This window comes from Podarcis gaigeae (assembly GCF_964106915.1).
Source record: "Podarcis gaigeae genome assembly, chromosome: Z".
Lineage (NCBI taxonomy): Eukaryota > Metazoa > Chordata > Lepidosauria > Squamata > Lacertidae > Podarcis > Podarcis gaigeae.
Window position 1 is genome coordinate 28,678,369 of NC_139691.1, and position 22,142 is coordinate 28,700,510.

General features: G+C 41.4%; 1 protein-coding gene across 1 annotated transcript; it reads right to left on the minus strand.

Annotated features, from left to right (window-relative positions):
• Nucleotides 1-6,317: 6,317 nt before the first annotated feature.
• Nucleotides 6,318-18,544, minus strand: ITM2A (integral membrane protein 2A). The gene is made up of 6 exons (XM_083722546.1): nt 18,175-18,544; nt 12,275-12,406; nt 10,670-10,858; nt 9,158-9,268; nt 8,069-8,219; nt 6,318-7,445 (listed from the first exon to the last, which is right to left on the minus strand). Exons 1-6 carry the CDS (start codon nt 18,256-18,258, stop codon nt 7,357-7,359), a joined length of 756 nt encoding a protein of 251 aa, XP_083578672.1. The 5' UTR covers nt 18,259-18,544; the 3' UTR covers nt 6,318-7,356.
• Between the last annotated feature and the right edge of the window lie 3,598 nt (nt 18,545-22,142).

Consider the following 22,142-nt stretch of genomic DNA (forward strand, 5'->3'; position numbering starts at 1 on the left):
CATTGAACATTTGGATTGCCCTTTTCTGAAATAATAATAATAATAATAATAATAATAATAATAATAATAATAATAACCAACAGAATAATAATTACCTATTATTTATTATTTATTATTTATTATTTATTATTTATTATTTATTATTATTTATTATTTTTATATTGTATCCAACTAAGTTTTACTCATGAACCTTAGTTATGTCTATCAATTTCAATGAGTGTACTGAGTAGGAATAGAAGTGGATATGTTGTTGTTGTTTCTTACCTACCCTTCAACATAAGATTCCAGAGTGGCTTACAATATTAAAATGCAAGGTTAAAATCAGTTTAGACAATCTACACTCAGAAGAATAGGGTGGGTTCAGATAGATAGATAGATAGATAGATAGATAGATAGATAGATAGATAGATATGGTGTCAAAGCCCAGCATATGTTGAAAGCTATACAATGAAGATGCCAGATGGACCTCTGTGAGGAGGGAATTCTACTGCTTAGGGGCTGCTGCAAAAAAAGTCCTCTCCTGGGATGCCACCCCTCAAATTTCTGACAGTGGAGGAACGGCTGCTGGCCTTCATATCTGAGAGGTTTTCTGTGGTCTTCCAGATGTCTGAGGCTAAAGCGTTTGGGGGTTTTCAAACAGTAATGTGAGCATTACTGGAAGGTATATTAATTGTTCAGCAACGATTCCCCGCCCCAGCTTACTACAACACCTAAGTCTGGGACAAAAAACACCTGTTTCAATCTGCCACAATGATGTCACAAATAGCTCTCGCTTCATTCTGCCAACACCTAGCTCCCTGCTGCCGCCCCAGTAACAGTGAGCGGAAACCACAGTGTGAAATAAGAAAGAAAGAAAAAGTGAAAAGGAACACTGCTACAGGAAGCTCAGATGAAACATGCCACCTGAAGATGAAAAAAGGGAAAGAGGCAAGATGGAGCACACTGTGATGGCTCAGATAAGTGATAGATGCTGTGCATTACAAAGAAAGGCAGTCAACCCAGCAAAGGCACCAGCCAGTCTGCTCGCTACACAGATGATTTTTTTTAGCCAGCGGTTGCAGGTATTTTAAATCCACCAGCACAACCAAAGGCTCAGAACTTTTAGGGATCCCATTGCATGTGCCTACTATGAGCAAGGTTTGCTCACAAGTAGTGGATTGGGCTCTCCCTTCTCTCAGCCTGCATGATGGGCCCCCTAGATATGTAAGGTTTGGAATAATTCCTTTGTCACCAGAAATGACTGAACATATTGCAGAGGAATTGAGTGGGCATGTAGGGGGAGGCCAAGCAATAATCTCCCTATGCACAAGTAGGAGAAGATGAATCATGCCCTTCTGAAGAGGGCTTGTCCTCATGTCAGCACTAGCTTTCTTGATATGCTATCCCAGGGTTGTCAAGAGCTTACTACAGTGCTAATTACAGTTACAGTTGACAGGTGGCTGTATTGGCTCATCGTGTGATGCCTAAAAGCAGGGTGGGGAACCTCTGCCCTTGGCCCTTCATAGAGTTCAATTTGGCCCACAGTACAGTTTCTCCAAAACCACACCTGCCTGTCAATCAGCTGGTGCTGTTGGTGCTGCTTTATTGTAGTGAAGCAAACCCCTGCAGACAGCAGCAGAGGAAGCCGCTTGGGTGCCTGGGGCAGCGCCCAGGGGCGAGGTGAGCTGCCCATAGGGGTAGGGCGCACCGTGGGGCCTCCGGAGTCTGCCGCTCTACAGCTGGGGGGTGGGCAGCGGGTGGACAGTGTGGACAGCGCAGAGCCTGCACGCGCCCAAGCCACTGCATCTCTCCCAGGAGAGACACGTGGCTTAGGTGCGCTGTAGGCCCCGCGGTGAGTGCCGCCCGGCATTTTGTCATCCCCCTGAGTGATGACATCCAGAGCAGCCCGCACCCACCGTACCCCCACTTCCTCTGCCCCTGCAGAGAGCAGAACTGAACCCTCCACTCATCAGCTAATGAGCATGGAATTCAATCCTGCTGGGTGCCAACACATTCCTGGTGTGGAATGTGCTGGTGAAACAGACCCCCTTACTGCCATACCTGTGGGTCAACTTCAGCAGGCAGGCAGGACTGCCCACCTAATCAGTCACCTGAACTCATTATGACATTGGGTGATTGATAGATGGCCCTGCTTACACACCTGTAAAAGGTATACAGAGGAAAAGCAGGTCCTACAATTGGGACTCGATTTTGTTCCTAAGCCTCGCTGTAACACTTTTTGCACAAGTGTAGATTAACATAAATTTGTGCGTAATATTAAGTTACGTGACATGTTTGGTTTCAGAGATCAACAAACATAGCTTTTTAGACCTAAATAATCCTTTATCCCACCCAGTTCTAATCCTTCCCTCACTTCATTCCATCAGTTGGTGATCCGTGATTTAGACCAACTCGAAAAGAGGGGCCCTAGGACACAGGACAATTTAACCAAGTCCCAATGTGCCTGCCTTAATGACTTGTCTAATGATACTAACATCATCATTAAACCAGCTGATAAAGGAGGAGGAACTGTTCTGTCTGCTGCTGCGCTTGGAGCACCCTATTGTGACGTTTGGAGCACACATCTCACATTTGTAGGATATTGACTGTGGAAAGGCACTTTGCCTCCATTTCAGTGATCTTTGACAGTGACTTACCACTCCTACCATTCCTGTTCATGGAACATTTATTTGATTCTTATTAGTTTGTGACTCCATGCACATATTATATGTCTTCTATATAAAACATGGCACACTGGTCCAAACAGATCTCTCAAACCTGTTCGCAATAATTGTGTGTGGAACAAGTCTTTGTGAGCCAGAGTAAATGTGATCATCTCAACTGGTAGTTGCATTTGTAGTCTTCCCAGAAGCATCCGGTTGGCCATTGCGAATAGTTGTAGATGCTGAAGCAGACAAGCTTTTCACTCTGATTAGGCAGGGCTCTCTATTTTGTTTTTAACCAGTCTATTTTGATCTCCAAATGTATTATGCAATACTGGGTTTTCTTAGGACTAACATAGATTAGTGCACCTTCTGAGACCATTTCATAATGAGTGTGTTGCTTTCTGAAGAATATTTCCTTTTAGAGTTAACTGTTTACCGCAAAAAAAGGGTCTCATCTCAAAAGACCACAATGAAGGTTTTTTTTGTTGTGTAACTGCAGGTAACTTGTGATGGCAGGAAGTCTAAATCGCTTATTCAGCAATTCTCTCTCAGTACTGATAATCTCCACTATTCCACACCCTTTTCATGGACCAGATTGCGAACCTCTGAAGTAGACAATAGGTTGATAGATGGCACACAACAATATTTAAGATTGGACAGTACAGGAGAACTGGTGCCTGTCAAATTCAAAGAGATGCCAAAAATACATATGTACTTTTGAAGTAAACCCCATTCAAAATTTAGCTTGGAAATCCAAATTTCACATTTCAGATTCTGAATGGCAAAGAAAAAAAGGTTGCCAAATCCACAAGTAGGAGGCAACTCCATTGTTAGGAATTTGAAAAACTAAAAAAGCATTTCATTATAACCTTGAGCCTTCTGTCTGCAAAATAGGTACAGTAACGTTATTATTTATTAGATTTATATACCTTCCTCCATCACAAGATCACAGAGCATTTCGCAGACATTGCCCTCCCTCACAGAATTATAGGGATTGTGTAAACAAAAAAAATTCCTTCCAGTAGCACCTTAAAGACCAACTAAGTCAGTTCTTGGTATGAGCTTTCGTGTGCATGCACACTTCTGAAGAAGTGTGCATGCACACGAAAGCTCATATCAAGAACTGACTTAGTTGGTCTTTAAGGTGCTACTGGAAGGATTTTTTTTTTTGTTTTGACTATGGTAGACCAACACGGCTACCTATCTGTAACAGGGATTGTGTAAATACCTTGAAACAACTTTAACTCTCTTTACTTAAACACAAGAGTGCCTGAGATATTTTCATAGAATATTTTCATAGAATTGTAGATTTAGAAAGGATACCGAGGGCCATTCAGCCCAACCCCCTGCAATGAAGCACTCCTGTCCTCCCCCCTCCCCAGCAAACATCACTTTTAGTGGTGAGGAAAATGTGTTTGTACAGTGGTTGGTAGAAAGGAAGTATAGAAGTAGCTCAGTGACTCAGGAAATTCTTATAAATGCTGAATGTGTTACCTACAAAAGTCAAAAGCTGCTAACTTGAAACCTTAAATAGGGGGATGTGGCCTGATTTATCCCCCACAAATATAAAAAAGGACAAGTAAATTTAAACTCACATTCGAGCAGGTCTGATGAGCTACTTGCAACAGACAGGCAAAATAGTTTGCAGCAAGGCTAGTTGAACTGGCCAGGGGTGTGTGTGTGTGTGTGATGGTTTCATGAACAAACTACGAAACCAAGAGAGATTGCTTTGAAGGAAGCGGTGTTAGAAAGAGCCATAGCTCAGTGGTAGAGCACATGCTTTGCACACGAGAGGGTCCCAGGTTTAATCCCTGGCCTCTCCAGATAAGACTGACAATGGGGTGCTGCCCAAAATGCTGGAGAGCCTCTGCCAGTCAGGTCAGACCTGCCTGGGTGCCCTTCAGGTATTTTGGATCAAAAACCCGTTTGCCATGGTGGCTGGTTGATTTAAGTTGCAGTCCAAAACAGCTGGAGCACCCCATGGTGGGATAAAGCTGTGAAGAACATGAGTTAATTGGATTTGGTATAAAAGGCTATTCCCCCTCCCTGCTGCAAGAACCTAACAATAAGAAATCCAGACTGCTTTTGGAATATTCTCTGCAAGTTGTTTGCTCCAGTTACTGTATGCCCAAGTGCACCACAATGTGCATAAGAGGCTGGCTTGTCTTGGGCATGCAGCTTTCCAGATGCCAGTCTGAAAAGTTTACATGTAAACTGTAGCCCTCCCAGTATTAATGGGCACAAATGGGTGTAAAAAGTCCGGATCTACACCAAATGTTATAAAGGTGATAAGCCTTCACTGCCCTTCCAAAAGGCATGATTCTGGATCATATGTTGCTTCCCTGGAGTATCAAACTTATTTCCAGATTAGTTGGTGTGAAGCATAAGCATGCTCTCTCATCAAGAACATTAAAAGGCTAGAAGGCTTAAAACTTGCTTGCCAACTTCGCCATCTAGTGGATAAGTGACATATCTATTTTGTAAGGGATAACAAGCACTAACTCAAGGCTGCATCCTTGAGAGTTTTGCAAGGAACAGTCTTGACATACAACAGGTGCAAATGTTAACATTCCAGTTCCAGCATGTGTATTTGTTTGCAGATGTCAGCTTTTGGAAAGGGAGTAAATACTTAGCTATTTTTTACCAACAAGCCACCACTTGTAGCAGTAGATACCTGTTCCTCTCCCACAACCATGGAGTACCTAAAGAAAAGGTTGTAGGTAAGAGGATCAAGTAATTAAAAAGTGCAGCACTTCTTGAGCACCTACTGATTGCGGAAAGACAAAGGTAGTTCCTGTAGGCAGAATGGCTCCATGACCCAATATTCTATAGGCAGGCTGTGACAACCATGAACAGCTTTTGAAAGGGTACTTATCTCCACCAGGTAGAAGGAAGGCCCCCATAGTCTATAACAAACTAAAAAATAATAACACTAAAGCTTGCAAAAATAAAAAGTGGACCTGTTTCTTGAACTAGAAAGTGTTTATTCTCTGAGGCAGGCTGGGATATATAATTAAAGCTCCTATCAGAATCACATAAGGTCTGCAAGTTATTAACTTGTCTTGCATGGCAAAAGGTAACTAAAGAGCACCACTTTCCATATTTAAACAAAAAGTACCACAAGACTTCAGACAGCAAAGGTCCAGTGCACTAGATCAATTTTTAAGATGGACTTGCATTTGTATTAAAGGATGAAGGACAAAGTAGCCTATCTGACAACTTCCTTATTTGGTGTACAGGAAGGTTTTCAGTAAACAGGATTCACAAGCACCTCCCACCCCACCCATGAATAAATGAATTCAGCAGGCTAAATTATGCCTCTCTCAGGTGCATACTTTATTCTCCAACTATATATGAGTTACATACTTTATTCTTTGTTAGTCTGTGAGAGAAAAGGAAACCCTATGATCAATTACTCCACGCCTTTAGCTCTAGAGATACACTAATCTTTGCCTACAATTCAGAACAATGATGGCAAAACACAAACCTGAAAGCCTAAGTTTCTCAGGCAACTAGATTCTGCACCTAATATAACATTCTGAAGTACTGTAGAATACATGGTTCTTGACTATAGCAGTTTCAGCGCAGGAGTGATACTCTACCAATATTTTGACAGCATTAATATTCCCTCTCACAACTACTTTTATTGCCAACAAAGTGAGACCACCACCATAGTCTTAAAGAAACATTTATTGGAGGGCTGCAGGATTTGTGAGAAATATAAAGTCCCTTATACAAAACACTCAACTTAGCAGCTCACTAACAATCCCTTTATCATCGTGTACCACAGTCTTAAGCAAAGATAATACTTTCAACTGCAGTCTTAGTGCTACTGTGCTTATAAGAAGTTATTCTCTGAAATATAGGCTTGGGAGGTTGGAATTCACAGCTACAGAAACAATGACAATTGGGCCAAATCAGGTTGTAATTACATAAGCTTGCAATAAAGATGTTGAAACCAGTCCAGCGCCAAAATACTAACATAAAAGCTTTTAAAGAGTAACTGCTCCTGAACATATAACTAAATATCACCAAAGAACCAAAATAAAGAAGTACTAAAGTCAACTCAGGGAAGGTTCCAAATATACATACAAGTTCAATACAGTAATTGCACAAAATGGAAAAAAATGTTTATGATTACCAAGGTTAGTTTACATGCTTCTCCTATGAAGTTCAAATAAACCTTAGAAGTCTTGATGTAGTTTCTTACCAGACTTAATGTAGAGCAATCCTACAGAGCTACATATAAATGTGCAAACCAGATATTAATGTGTTACTTTCATCATTCTGTAAAGAGTCAGGTGTTGACTGGACTACATTTCTATGTAGGAATTTGCTACTTGCAGTCCTTTTTTAAATTAGTTTGAGGCTGCAATCCTACACACTTAATTTGGAGTAAGTCTCTTAACAAAATAAGACTTCCAAGTAGACGTGTAAGACTATGCTGTGAAACAGATAATCAGGTGGGTATAGGGTATTCACTTTTGTGTTAGCAAGTGCGAATGAAAGCTAGAAAATTTAGCCACACCAGGGACACAAAGAAAAAATCATGGTAAATTTGGAATTTCCTTCTTTTGTTTTTAAATTTAAGCAACCCACAAAAAAGCATAAGGTTTTGATTATCACTGCATGTTTTAATTCTGAAAATAAAGATATAAAGCTTCGACTTCTTAATGAAGATGTGTGATTGTCACTTTCTACCCTGTACTTTTCACTGCTGACAGATCTTGGTTTCCACAACAAACAAGTTTTCAAAGTGCCGGATTGAATGACACTTTTCAGCGGAGCGTTTCTGGAGGCCTAAATAAGAGAACACAACACCAATTAATGCTGAACAGTATATGAAGATTTCAGACAGAAGTTTTATTTCCTGGTTAGTCTATTTATGGCTGCATGTGCCAAGCTGAATGTATCTATTGATTTAAAACCAGGGAAATGCAATTTGGGAAGGAGTGTTGGGGATAGTGATGTGCAGGTTGGGTACAAACACTTTTCCTACCCTGGAAATGAGCCACTGTGTGAAGTTTCCCACAATTCACTAGCTGAATACTGAACCAAATACTTCCAAAATACCATCAAGCAAGACACCAATGCAGCTAACTGTTCAAACATTTTTAGATTCTGAACAAAATCTTAAATTTCTGACTTTATCAGAATATTCATGCTTGAACTGCTGCTAGAGGTGTTAACATTGACTTTTCACCAGTTTAATTTAATGATTTAGTCTCACTATGTACCTCCACTTTCCCATATGTAACCTTAGAAAGAAAAAGCCTTTTCTATTAAAGGAAAATTAAAAAAGAAAAAACTAGATAGATTTATCAAGTAAAGCTCTTTCTGGAAACTTACAGAAGATTTTTAGATTTTATTTTTTTCTGCTTAAGATAAGAAGCTAAGTTTACATTCTCAGTTGAAATACTCACCATTGGTCTTATCTCTGTGCTGAAGCCTGAAAGTTTCCTTCCCTACACAGAGCTGGTAAATGAAAATGCCCAGATCCGACACATTATCAATCTTTTCTGTCACAACCATTTCTTCACGAACAAGGTAAGTCTGAGGCAAATAGGAACCAGTCTGTGGAAAAACACAAATATCACCAATATGAATATTGGCAGTTCTTTTTTTTTCAATACCCAAAGAAGAAGATTCACATTTGCAAAGGAACTTTAAATAAAGGGAGCAACTATACATGTGGAATCTATGAGAAAAGGTGAAAACTTCAGATAATTAAAGCAAGATTTATTGCAAATAGTGTGCCCAGACCTTGATCACAAAAGGTTATTCCTTGGGGTCATGTTTCTAGGAGTTCTTACCAAATGCACTTGATAAAAATTTCTGAAGAACGATTTGTCCATGAATAATGATAATTTCTCTTGCTTCCTAGTATGGGGTGTGTGTGTGTGTGTGTGTGTGTGTGTGTGTGTAAACCTCTGGCTTTTGCATGGCTAGAATGTAGCCTCCTGTACAAAGGTAGTCGTTAAATCCATTACTCCACCTCCTGTTGGCATTTGGCTTCCAGGCTGCCCAGGAGTGAATGTGAACCTTAGACTGAAAAAGGCTCCCGCACCAATCCACTTGAAGGAAGTCTCATTTTAATTTAGTTTACTATTTAAGTATGCTTGATTTAGGAAGCAGCCCCTGCCTGGGCTTGTAACAAAGTTAAGAAGAGATCTATTCAGTCTTATCAGCTGCTTGCATCTAAATGCAAGTAAGAAGGTCTAGACATAGTTATGCTTGTCCTATCTCTGCCTATAAATTCTGAGTGACGCAAATAAAAACATTATGTGCATCATACTGAAAACAGTGTTTATACTTTTGGCATCAGTGATACAGATGCTCTCAATAAGCCATCAGTCAACCAACACTGGCCATCCACAGACTTTTCGTAAGCAAGCTATGTGCCAGCTAAAGATATCGCTGAAGAAAAGATACCATTGATAAACAATAATACATTTCACTGTCTTCATAGAAAAAGAAAACTCTTCCCCATGTTACACTGAAACAATGCAAACCGTTAATTTTGAAAAGAGGTCCATCAGATTCCGTGGTGGCATAACAATGGACGTGTTCAGAGGGATCACATAGCAGTTACCCAGCTGCAGATCAAGGTAGGCAGTCAGGAGCTGCAAGAAGAAAGAAGAAATCTCAGTAATTTGAATACATACTTTAATACGCCTGTTGTCTTGGTCTCTAAGATAATGGAAGGTATCTCAAGAGAAGCAAATTTTTTCGTCTCCTTTTTCCAGCAGCAACGTGTGATCAGTTCCACATTATTCAAGAGGGTTCCCCAACCCTCTAGAGAGGCATGAGTGAGTATAGGTAGGAAGAGGGGGCAGAAAACTTTCCTTCACTTAACTTCCTTAAGTCATTGTTTTCAAATTAGTTCAAATTATGTAGTTCAAATTATGTAACTGATTTGAAGAGAAGCAATAAAGTTTCAAGTACTGGGATTTATCAAAAGGTTCCCTTCCAACACAGAGAAAGAGTTCTTTCCAATGGAGTAAGAGAATCTATTTTGGCAAGCAAAGATTCTAATAACTTTTTAAAACAGCCATTCTAACCATAGGTCTTAAGAGTAATACATTCTTGAGATCAATTTTGAAGATAAGCAATTTGCACATAAATCACTTGCAACTCATGTAACAAGTTTAAGGTGGCAGAGAGCATATGACATAGTGACAACAGAACCAAGAATAAAAAGGAGATTTATTATCTGAAAATAAGTGCTAAGTCTATGTTGAATACCAACCTTATTGGAAAGTTTTATAAATAGCAGCTTTGCAGAGCTACATTCATACTTTTAAAAAATACATAGAATTATAGACTGTGAAGCATGGCAGACCTATGTATCTCAAAACACAGTTACAGCCAGAACACTACTGTTGTGGAATGTAAGGCACCACCTCGTTTCCAGGATCACCATTACTATTGCATTCAGTTTTTCAGCACAAAGTTTCAATCTATTTTCACCCTGGATTAAGGCACTTTCTTAAACCTATACATGGTAATGAATAACTGCTACCAGTGGACAGGCTACAGCAGGGGTGGGAACTGCCAGCCTGTAATACATCTACATGTGACCTACACTCTCCACCTCACTCTTTTGTTTCCCTCTTCCTTGAAATGGTAGCTCCCAAACTGCCCACCACAACTTTTCCTAACACAAGTATACACCCTCAGGAGCTGCTACCTGAAATGTAAAGAGACTGCATTTTAAAAGGGGCGGGGGACTAATAATGGACATTTAACACACAAAGTTAGGACTCAAAAAAGGAGAAACATTCCTGATTTTTTTTTAGGCAAGACTAGTGGCCAGTAAGCTGAAGCTGTGAATTATGTGCTTGTACTAACTTGCACCAGATGAACCAAAATTAAAGCAAGCAACAAGGCTAGCTGTTACTAACATTATTTCTGTTATTTGATGTAGAAGGATGAAGGTGTTTGCTTTTTGTGTTGCCAATTATGAAAACTCACCAGATGGGGTAATTTTCAAAAAGAAAAGTTCTAGACTTGTCACAACTCACCCTTTCAAAGTCATGAACAATCGCCGCAGGATCACTGTCAGAGAATTTTGGAACAGGAACCTGAATGATGGCAATATTATCATCCTCACGAATGTCAGCTTCTTCAGCAATGGGCAAGAAGTAGGGTTCGGCTGCCTGCTCTTGCTGATCCTCTCCCGCGTAACACATTTGCCCACGCATCATTGCACGCTAAAAATAAATCACAGTAATCAATTATGAGACTTCTTTTAGGGACAGATTATCCAGTGCTATTTAGAGCAGACCCATTTAAAATTATTAACTTGGGTCTGTTAATTGCAATGGGTCTACTCGAAGTATAACTTAGCTGGGTACAACCCAGCATTGGTTTGCCACAATCATAATGCATTTTAGCAGACTTTCCACTTCTGTAGTGTCACCGGAAATAAAATCAATATTGGGCAAAAAAAATATCTAATGAGGGCAAGTGTTTTTGTGGTTCTGTTAGTTGCAATAAATTCATTTAATTACAGTTCAAAAACAACAAAAAATCAGAGGTGCGTAAGAGGTATATGCAAAGAAATACAAATTACTTCCAAGTTAGCAAAGAAATACAAATTACTTCCAAGTTAGTTGTTTTCCAGCAAAGATGCTGGAAAGTTAAGTTTTTAAGTTAATGTGGAACAAATGTACAGGATACTGTTTCACATTTATTTAAGTCTTTTCAGTTTATTAGAGGAAGGCATTTCTCCATTTCATTAGATGCATGAGAGAACTGTAATAAATGACATTCCAACTGTACCTTACACCTTGTAAAATATATGTGCAAGACTGGTGCAGACAAGCGGAAAAGGTGACTTTCTATGTGTGAATTGTGTGATGGCACTGTTGTAACAAATACTTGTATTAAACATTTCCACAAATTCCTCCTGACTCAATGTTTTGTCTATTAAACTTTGTTCAGAACATGTGGCCTATATATATTCTGTTAATGTATAAGCTCACAGCAATTTGAGTTGTGTTTGCAAAGTCCTTCAAGAAAATAGCAGATCTGCTACAATCACACAGTTAAATAAAAGTTTTGAACTTTTCTGCATATTTTTTAAAAAATATTTTGGTGGGGGGCAGGAAGACAAGACTTGGTCCCCAACACCACTAAGATGTCCAAGACCAGCTTACCATCTCAGGATGCTGCACTGCAGAGTCTGGCACCCAAATCATGGCAAGCAGCCGAACTGCCAAGAATGCCAGTCCTACTGAGGCAGACATGGAAGCTTCAGGGAAGGATGCATCCGAGATCCTGCAAGATGCAAGGATCTCACAGGGCCCCATGGGGCAGTACAAGGACAAGGAGGGGAAAAGCCAAGATGGTGGCTCCCAGGTCTGAGGCCTCAGTTCAGCAAGATAACTCTGGCTGTCCCAGTCACAAACATGAGAGGAATCCAGGCATATTCACTTTTTAAGTTCTTAGCTTCCTCAGTGCCACAGCTTTGAGGTGCAGATCTAATTTTAGACCCATATTCCAATTCAGTTACATATCATGCTTACACTGTGTGGAATATTTTGCTTATTTTGTATGTTTATATTTGCTTTGTCAATTTTATCTGCAAAAGGAAAAAAAGGGAAAAGGAGTTGTATTTCCATTACCCTTGGCATGAAGTACTTATAGAGGCAGGCTCCACCAACCACCACTCCTGCTAATATAAGCGCAAGACCCAAAAGAATCAGCAGACATCTTCCAGATGAACTTTCGTGCCCATGTGTTGCAACTTCTGGATCCTTCAGGAGAGAGAGAGAGAGAGAGAGAGAGAGAGAGAGAGAGAGAGAGAAGGAGAGAGAGAGAACTTAAGTTCTTTGTTGTCTTGGAGACAATATTTTCTTTAACTAATTACACCTTACCTTGGCTCAGCAGGATGATACCACACTTCAAGGGGAAAGCCAACAATGCCAGACAACACCCTTGAGAAATGTTTGACCCAAGGATGCCATAGTACACCTATATTTCATTCATGGGAGAATGGAACGTGTTTTGAGCCCTTTGTTTGGGTTTAAAACAAGGATGCCATAGCATCTGCTTTAAACACAAACAGTGAATAGCCTTTAAAAAACTACAGATGGATTTGTGCCTCCTGTTAAATTACATAACAGTGCTACAGTGAATTTTACCTACTAGGCTGCAAAAATAAAGGTTTCACATTTTAAACTTCCCTTAACATAATTCAGCTCATTGTTCCCTTCCCCTCCCAAGACAATCCTTCCTTAAGTGTTAGGCAGGGATGGGGAACCTGTGACATTCTAAATGTTGAACTCCAATTCCCATCAGTTCCAGACATCATGGCCAATGGTCAGGGGTGATTGGAGCTGTTTCTCAGCAACATCTGTCAGTTATAACTTCTATAACTCTTTAAAGTTATAAAAAGTCAATTTATCTATTCAACAGCATTTGCTCCTTGCTCATATTTATGGCAAAGAACATTTAAAGGGGTTGTGGTTAACTGCAAATATACACAAAACCACAAAATTGTGATGACCTTCCAATCCATAATTGCTAACATCAAGATCATATTTATGAGGTGTGTGACTTCAAAAGGAAGATTATTTCCATAATTCTAAAAACAAAAGCAGTATGACTCAATGACATGCATATTTAGCCTTGTTTGTTCAAGAGCATTATCAGCTGAGAGGTTTCAGTGTGGCATTTGCTTTTAACATTCAGCTAAGCTCATTTAAAAAAAAATAATGAGTTTTAAAACAGGAAATTCAGATGTTAAACTGATTTCAAGGATCTTTGTCCACTCAAATCATCAGTACAGTAGGACTATAAAAGTATCCAAAGGGTTGGCAAGATGAGACATTCCTCCTCCTTACCTCTCCACCCTCAGATTTAGAAGAGGAACAGCAAGTTATAAACTATCGAAAAAGAAGCATCAGCAGATTCTGAACTTCTACTATGCAAATAATATTCTAGTTCTCTGAGAACCTAATATGCTGTTGAAGAAATTTTGCCAGTTAACAATGCTAGATATGTGGCCTTTTTTAAAAAAGAAAAAAGAAAAAAAGGGCAATACTAACAGCCAAAACATATTTGCACTTTTAGTAAGCAAGTAGCTTGGGTTCTAAAGTTTCAGAATCCATATAATTGTCTAATATAATTTCAGTTCTGCTCTACAGATAGTTAACTTCAGCTGTGTATATACAAGCCAGGAATATTTCTTCACTAGTTTGCTCAAGCATCTTGAAATCTGATGCTAGCATGTTAAAATTAAATATGCTTTTTCCAGCTTCAATTATGTCATTTAGTTGAAGCCAAGCATCTTCAAAAATCCAGAGTCAGGCACCGTGGTCAAGTTGTAACCTGCCTTTTAACTGAGCCAGTGTAAATGAAGAAAAGAGCAGGCACCAATGTGCTACCTGTACAATCATTAAATGTACAGCTCCTGCACAGTTCACAAGGAATTACTAGCCGCACTGATTATTTCCACATCAGCTTTTGGGAGAACTACTCATGTACTATTGCAAAGATCAAGACAATTTAATTTCATGCACAAATATATATTTTAGTCCAGTCAAAGCCTGGTTTAATTCAACTTCATGTATTACAGAAAATCCCAATATTAGGAACACCAAGACCAAAATATTTACAATCATCTATTTTTAGCCCATCCCTTTTTGCAAGGAGCTCAGTGAATTGCAGGGTGGAGGACAACCCTGAAGCTGGAAAGCTAAACATTGTTCTGAATGTGCCAGACACAGGATAATAAACAGTTGTGCCCCTAGCCCACCAGAAAAAAATTCAGAAAGCAATAAACTCGACCTTAGACTCTTATGCAATGTTATAGCCAGTTCAAAATGTTAAAACTGTATGTTCAAGTATAAGTTTTGCAAGACTGCAGATAATAAAATAGCATTCTGCAGTAAATAGCAAAGTTAGTATTAGAATGTAACAGCCACAACAGTATTTCCTTTCTGCCCAAAGAACTGTCATGCATGTCTTCTTGATACTTAATAACAAGTGAGCCTGCACATTAATTGTCTAATCTCACAATCCCAAACAGCAATTCATTCTTTTCAAGTAACTACCTGCAAAATTTCATTATAGTATTAATAGCTGCATGTTTAAACATATGAAGCTGCCTTATAACTTGCCCAATATTGTCTATTCAGCAGACTATTGGTTCAAGTACACAAATCAGTGGCAGATGCAGGCCAAGTGGATGTCTGCTGCAGTCCTGTCTAGAGGTGGGAGTAGAATATGTGATTTATAACATTAGAGAAAGACATGAAAATTAGTTATGCATAGTCTATAACCTGACTGGGAAACTTTTGAGGGACTGAATGTGGGGGCGGAGAGGATTAAGAGTACCTTTTGGCACATTGCATCCTTTTGGCACATTACATTGTACCACTGCTTTACAGAGATTACATAGTAACCCAGCATTTAAAGGCAGGTCTGTACCTATCATGTCTGCCTAGCAGCATCTCCTAAAGGCTCACAAAGAAATCTTTCCCAGACTTTCTGCTCCAAGAGGTTCTTTGGCTGGTTATCAGGAATCAAACCAGGAATGTTGCATAAACTTTGCTAGTCATCAGTAGCCTCCACCCTCTGAATCATTATGCCAATACAAATGCTGAATTGCAAAACAAATTTCTCATAATGCTTTTACTTGCACAATCTCAAAAGTGAACTGTAACACTAGAAAAAGCAGATCTGCCACTTGTTGGAAATTTGTAGGAAATAAGGGTTCAGGCACATTTCAGTTCAATTATTTCACCTAAAATGAAAGTAAGAAGAGAGGAAACATCTGTGAAAACAAAGCAACATTTCCATTTTATGTTTGAAAGGATTCTATTTATGCACCACTCGTACCTGGTTTTTTTACTGCTAGACAGGAAACTAAGCAAGGCTGTCTAGTCAGACTCCTCTTGGGTGAGGAGGATGCATGTGATGGTTATCTTTATTATGTTTTGCTAAGGAACATACTGGGCCTTATGTAGATTTTGTTTCCATGTAAATATGCTTAGAACCATAAAATATGGATCACCTGTAATGTTGAGACACTTTTGTATAAATGAAAACTCAAAGTTTTGGAACTAGGCCTTCACATGCCTCAAATTTAGGCATGAACTCTCCATCAGAGTCAAGACATATCTGCAAACCAATCAAATGTATATCTTTAATCAGAAACAAGCCCCACTGCATTTAGTGAGCTTTCTCCCAGGTAAAAATGGGCAGGGATAGAAGGCCAAATTTAAGATTATGTTATTAAGAGCTTGCATTTAGTTTCTAATGCATTGTGGATTTTACTGAAACTTAAGGATTTAAAAATATTCAGTGATCACATGGGAGCTACAATCAAACCAGCTTTCCACTACCTAGATCTATCCTGCAATGGAAGTGTAGCTATTTCCAACATGAGGATAAAGCAGAGATCTGTTGGCACTGAAGCAATTAAGGTTGCCTTACATGCTACAAAGTAAGAGATGGCACACAGCTACCACACGTGAAGCAAGTATTTGTGTCACAATGTGGTGTTCTTCAACTGCCTGCAGCTCCCCAGTACATGTTTGCAACCATTTCCAAATGCAATCATGCACAAACATATGCACTGTCAATCAACCACTTCTTTAAATTGAGAATGAGTCAACTTTTGTGCAGGAAAACACAGAAAAGAGCATTTGGCCAGAAAAAGACACACACTAGTTATCCTAATGTATATAAGCAAAACCCACCAACACAACACTTAGGGCAACTATGAAACAGGCAAAGCACTACCTGTGTGTTAAGCCTCAGCTGTGTGGTGTAGTGGTTAGAATGTTGGACCTAGAAGAACTTGGATTTCAATCTCCTCCTGAGTCATGACGCTCATTTGATGACAATGTAGTAGTCACCATCTCCCAGCCTAACCTCTATCACAGGGGGATAACATGTATGCCACCTTAAGGTCCTTGGAGATACCAAGAGAAGATGGCTCTGAACAGAGGCAGAGTGATATTAATGTGTTAAAGAAAACTGCACTTTCTATGCAGGCTTGCACTAATAATACCAGGAAAATCAATGCAAAAAGTTCCACTGTTGTTTTGCATGCAGCGAGTTCCAGGTTCAACTCCCAGCCACTATATAAAGCTATGAAAAGTTCTCAGGGAACATATACAAAACATTGAGACAAGGGTGGTTTAAAAGAAGAATAGAAGTGGTCCCCTAATGCATTTGAGAGGGCTCCAGAACTTGAAAGAAGTGGAAGACTTATGCTGAAATCCTACCCTCACTTGCCTAGGGCCCATTCAACACTACCCATATGTGTACTCTGATGTATATATTTTGGTTACTCACACTGATAAGTTGTTTAAAAGGCAAAGTAGAAACCCCCATAATGAACAGGTACATTTACACAGGTGCAACGCCCCCCCCCTTACATGCATGTGTGTGACCTACTTCTGCACTTTTAACCGGTGGACTTAGAATCAATGTCAGCTTAAACTACAGTGTCCCTGGATTTCAGACAAATGTCTTGCACATGCTAGCAGAGATCCTTTATGTAGCCGGAGAGGCAAGGGATTAAAACCTGGCAGCCTCTTCGTGCAAAGCATCTGCCATACCATTGTGTTATGGAACACCAGCATCCTTTTATAAGGTGCAGTGTCTGGGATGCTTGCAGCAGGCTACTCCACAACTAAACCACTGCTGGGTTGCAAGCGTTGGACTAAGGGAGTCACAAACCAGCACACTACACCCAGTCAAACGCAGGAGAAAATATGTTTTAATGCTATTGTTGTTATCAAAAAACCCAGCAACTATTACTTAAATTTCACATACACTCAAGGCAGCTTTGCAATCCAAATCACAAGCAGCAGCATTAATTCTCCCTTTACCCTTAAAACCACCACTATCACTATCACTTCCTCTCTCTTTTTTGGTGTCGTCTTTTTTGGGAGTATGAGTCTGCAGGCAGGGGCTGTCGTGTATTATTATTATTATTATTATCACACACTTTATACGCGCCTAATGCAGGTGCGGGCTAGAAAAGCTAGGGGGGTCCGCGGCCTGATCCAAGCATAGCTGTCAACATTTCCCTTTTTTTTAATGGGAAATCCCCTTATTCTGAATAGGATTCCTCGCAAGAAAAGGGAAAAGTTGACAGCTATGGATCCAAGGCACCTGCCGATTGCGAAATGGGTTTAAATAAGGGGGGGGGGGCAGATGGGTGTGCGTCTGAAAAGGCGAAAGAGCTGTCCTGCTAGAGATGACAGGACCCGGTCTCTGAAGTGGCCAAGGGAGGCTTAGGAATGGGGCTGCCTTTGGGGTTAAAGAGGCCTTCGCCAAGGCAGCGGCGCCATTATTTTGCTCCCCGAAGGCGCGTTATTGGGGTGCTAGTGCTGGTGGAGGGAGCGCTCCCGATGCGCGCCCCCCCCCTCGCACTCTCCGTCGTGTGTTTTTACTTCCCTTCTAATTCCCGTTCCGCCGCCACCACAAAATGGCGCCGGTGGGGGAAGGGAGATTAAAGGGCGGCCGGTTACGGGCCGACGTCGCAGCTTCGACCCGCGCTCACCTTGTCGGCCACCAGCACCTCGGCCGCCTCCTTCTTGGACTGGTCTTTGCCGGCGAAGGGCGGCTGGAAAGAGATCTTCACCATGTTGTTGGCGGCGGCTGCAGCGGCGGCAGCGGCTGTGATAGGAGCCGGGCGTCCGCCTCTCACGCGGCGGTCGTAGTTCGCTCTGCTCCGGTTCCTTCTGCTGCTGAGGCGGCTGCTGCTGCCACAAGCGCCGATAGGGCCTCTCGGTCGGCCACCTAGATGGAGGGGCGGGGCCTAACGCGGTAAAGATAAAAAGAGTCAGGCTTAGGTAAAAAAACAACAACAACAACCTCAAAGTCTCCCTCTCCCGGCAGCGAAACGTGTTGGCCGAGACTGAAACGCGCGTAACGTGGGAATGCGCACACACGCGCACAAACACACGCGCGCAAATTAATTTTGTTTGTGTACACACACACACACACACACACACACACACACACTCCATTTAGAAGCATTTCAAGAAGATGTAGAAATGATTTAATACTGGAAACTCAGATGAACCGAAATGGACAAATTTCGCCCGTCCCTACGTATGCTACACACAAGTGGCATTACTGCCCTGTCAGTAGATCTTAAAAGAATTTATGGCAGGGGGGTGCAAACTTGAATAAAATACTGGGGGATAGGGGTGGGGTCTGCGCTGCGCAGGTAAGCCCCACCCTGCATAAGCAATCACATGATGCAGCACACATGCACTATTTGAATAGCGATACCCATCAACTTTATTGGGGGGGGGGCAGCCAAGGGGGTGCAACTGCCCCTCCATCCAGTAAATAAATGAAAGTGTTTAATTAACTGACCAAACATGCGGCAGATAACTCGGTTCTGCCCGCCCCGCCCCCGTCCAACAAAGCGCCTCTACATCCATGCCTGGCCCCCTCAAATGTTTTTATGGGGGGCAAAGGGACCTCAGGCCCCTAAGAGTTGGCTCCTATGGATTCTGCAATGAAACATGTAGAACTTGGTGGCTTTGGAACAGGCCTGCTAAACGTGCCTCATACTGCAATATTGCAATATAACCAGGGACCAGAAAGGTTCTTGTCTGACTCCCATTTTCAAAACATAAAAAGTTGCTGCTGCTCTTAAGATTAAATAGCATAACCTGAAATGAAAGCGAGCCAAACCACCAAGAAAACAGTTTCCGGATGAGGCAGGAAAATTACCCAGCAACATGTGCTGTATGATAGCACAGCGCCAGCACTCAGTCATCATTTTGTATCTTTCTGGTATCTCTGAATTTCATACAGCGCTAGTCAACTGCACACTCAGAGATGGGTTACCTCTCCTTCAAACAGATAGTGGAAACTTAGTGCAAGATGTTTTTGTGAGATGATCTGATACATTAACCACATGGCAGGGAAACCACATGTAAAGTGTGTGTTCTGTATACATTATAACTTCTGCAAGTACTGTTTAGATAGGCCTTGGGTGTTTCCACATAGTTTGTTGTGGCCTCAGTGCAGCTCACACACGCAAGTTTGCTTGTTTGTTTGCAACAATCACATGACTTTATATTCATTAAAAATAGCACCCCATATTCCTTCCTCCCCTCATTTAATCCAGATTTATTGCTTCAGTTGTTTGTATGTACTTACCACCCTAGCAGCTCGCCTTAGAGTCCGTTTTCTGGCATTGTCTGAACACCTCATCTTGCTCTGTGGTCTATCAGCCCCTTGATCCTTCTCTTTCCTAGGCTTTGGAACTTTAGGCCGATGTTTGCCACAGTCCTTCCCCACCCTCTTGCTCATTTATAAGGATCATAGAACCCCATTGCCAACAGCTGTATGTCTCCCTCACCCAGCCCTTTCTTATTTGTCTCATCAGGTCCCACTGCAAGGAGGAGAAATGGTTGTTTGGTTGCAGGGTTGTTTCTCAGCTGATCTCCATCAGCAAGCCTTGCTCACCTGCATATTCACAAGATAGAAGCAGAGAGCAGGGCAGTCTCTGGTGATCCTCCACACCAGGTCTAATGAAGAAAGAATATGGGATAGCATTTTGATGAAGACAAAAGTTTTGTGGCTGCTGTGCAAAGCTTACATACATGCAGCGAGTCCAGAATAAACTGTTACATGGAAGCATCCTGTCATATGGAAGTCGCAATCTTTTTAAGCTTTCATGTTCTGAAGAACTCATAGTCCCAGCATCTTCTTCGAAGCCCCTTGATCACAGTCTCACCAACAAAGGGGAGGCTGGGATAAAAGGGTACACAGTCCCCACCTATAGGAGTTTTTAATGTTTGATATTTTTTTAAATTATTCTGTTATAAGCACATAGGCCTGCGCTTTCCTGGTCTGTGTATGAGCACTTTCTCCCCCTCTCCCATTTTTCCCAGGAAGACCCAATATCTACCAATGATTCGGAGCAAATGGCAATTCAAGTTTTCTGTGGATTACTGTTTGCTTCAATTCAGCAGCAAAGAACAGCACTTTCTCGTGGAGAAAGTGTTGGGGCAAAAAAAAAAACAACACTCTGACACAGACCTGGAAAGCCTAGAAATGTAGAGCATTGGTAAATGTGGATGAAGCCTTACTCAACCTTTTTCTAAAGCAAAAAGTCCCAGACACTGGAATCTTTTTTCATAAGGGTGCTGGCATTAAATCTGGATCTGGACTTGTGTTTTATTTCATCCCAGACAAACTATGAACAGCACCAAGGTTTGTTCAGTTGCCTTTTTTGTGCTTTGTAGGTGGCAGGGGGTGGGGTGGGGTGATAAAAAATGTACCTATTTCATGCTACAGTCATATCCACACCATGTATTTAAAACATATTTATAACACTATGAGTCATGACTTCCCCCAAAGAATCCTGAGAACTCCACAGAGCTACAATTCCATGGGGTGAGCTCCCATTGCTCTGTCCCAGCTCCTGCCAACCTAGCAGTTTGAAAGCACGTCAAAGTGCAAGTAGATAAATAGGTACTGCTCCGGCGGGAAGGTAAACGGCGTTTCCATGCTCTGCTGTGGTTCGCCAGAAGCAGCTTAGTCATGCTGGCCACATGACCCGGAAACGTACGCCGGCTCCCCGGCCAGTAAAGAGAGATGAGTGCCACAACCCCCGAGTCGTCTGCGACTGGACCTAACGGTCAGGGGTCCCTTTACCTTTACCTTTAAGAGTGCTTTAACACTGCTAAAAACTTCTGCAGGTTCAGGTTGGAGAGTCAAACAAAGATTATAGCCAGGATATAGAAGCGAAACAGCAGCCAAGGGGCTTGATCTTAATTGTTGCAACAATGACTCCAAACGTCAACATAGGAGATACAGACAGAAGCCCTGAACAAAGGGTGAAACCCTCTTTTAAAAGTTTTCCAGATCCTCCATAACCCCACATTGAAATCGTCACACATATGTCACAAACTAGGAGTAGCATCTTGGCTGAAAACTGATGCCTTGTCCATCAGGGATAGTTGGCATCCCTGGCGCTAGTTGAGACAGGTGATACCAGCAATCTCTGTCTTCCCGGCCAAGTCAAATACCCCCCATTGTCTCTCCCAGTATCCCAGTACTGAAACCGGTTGGTTATTGTTCTCAGAATGGGTTTGAGTCTGGCACTCCAGAGTCAGGAAGGTGAGACTTAGCACCTATCGAGTATGGGCAGGGGTACGTGACCATATGCCTGGGAGGGGGGGTATGGCTACCCCAGGCCTCAACTTCCTCCTCTAGTTGTCATCTTTTCCCTGAGCAAAACACCGTTGGAATGCTGAAAATCCGTCACAAACGTGATTTTATATTGAACTTTAAAGCTTTATACTATAGAAAATAGACTACGGATCTACTGGGTACAAAATAACAAGGCTAGATACAATGTTGCAAGTGAGCTTCACATTTTCACTGACTCTCAGTAGGTTCCTCTGCAAGTCTTAGCTGCTTTTGCGGGCACAGGGGCTAAACCCGGCCAGCTGTCCATTGTCCTCCATGGCCGGGGATGGTTCAAAGGCCGGCCCAAGG

Bases quoted from the DNA above. Each gene is read 5' to 3' on its own strand.
- ITM2A (XM_083722546.1), bottom strand. From the start codon at position 18,258: ATGGTGAAGATCTCTTTCCAGCCGCCCTTCGCCGGCAAAGACCAGTCC. The intron at 10,859-12,274 runs GTAATGGAAATA...ATTTATTTTTAG, and splicing joins ATAAGTACTTCATGCCAAGG to CGTGCAATGATGCGTGGGCA. The intron at 9,269-10,669 runs GTGAGTTGTGAC...TTCTTCTTGCAG, and splicing joins TTGTTCATGACTTTGAAAGG to CTCCTGACTGCCTACCTTGA.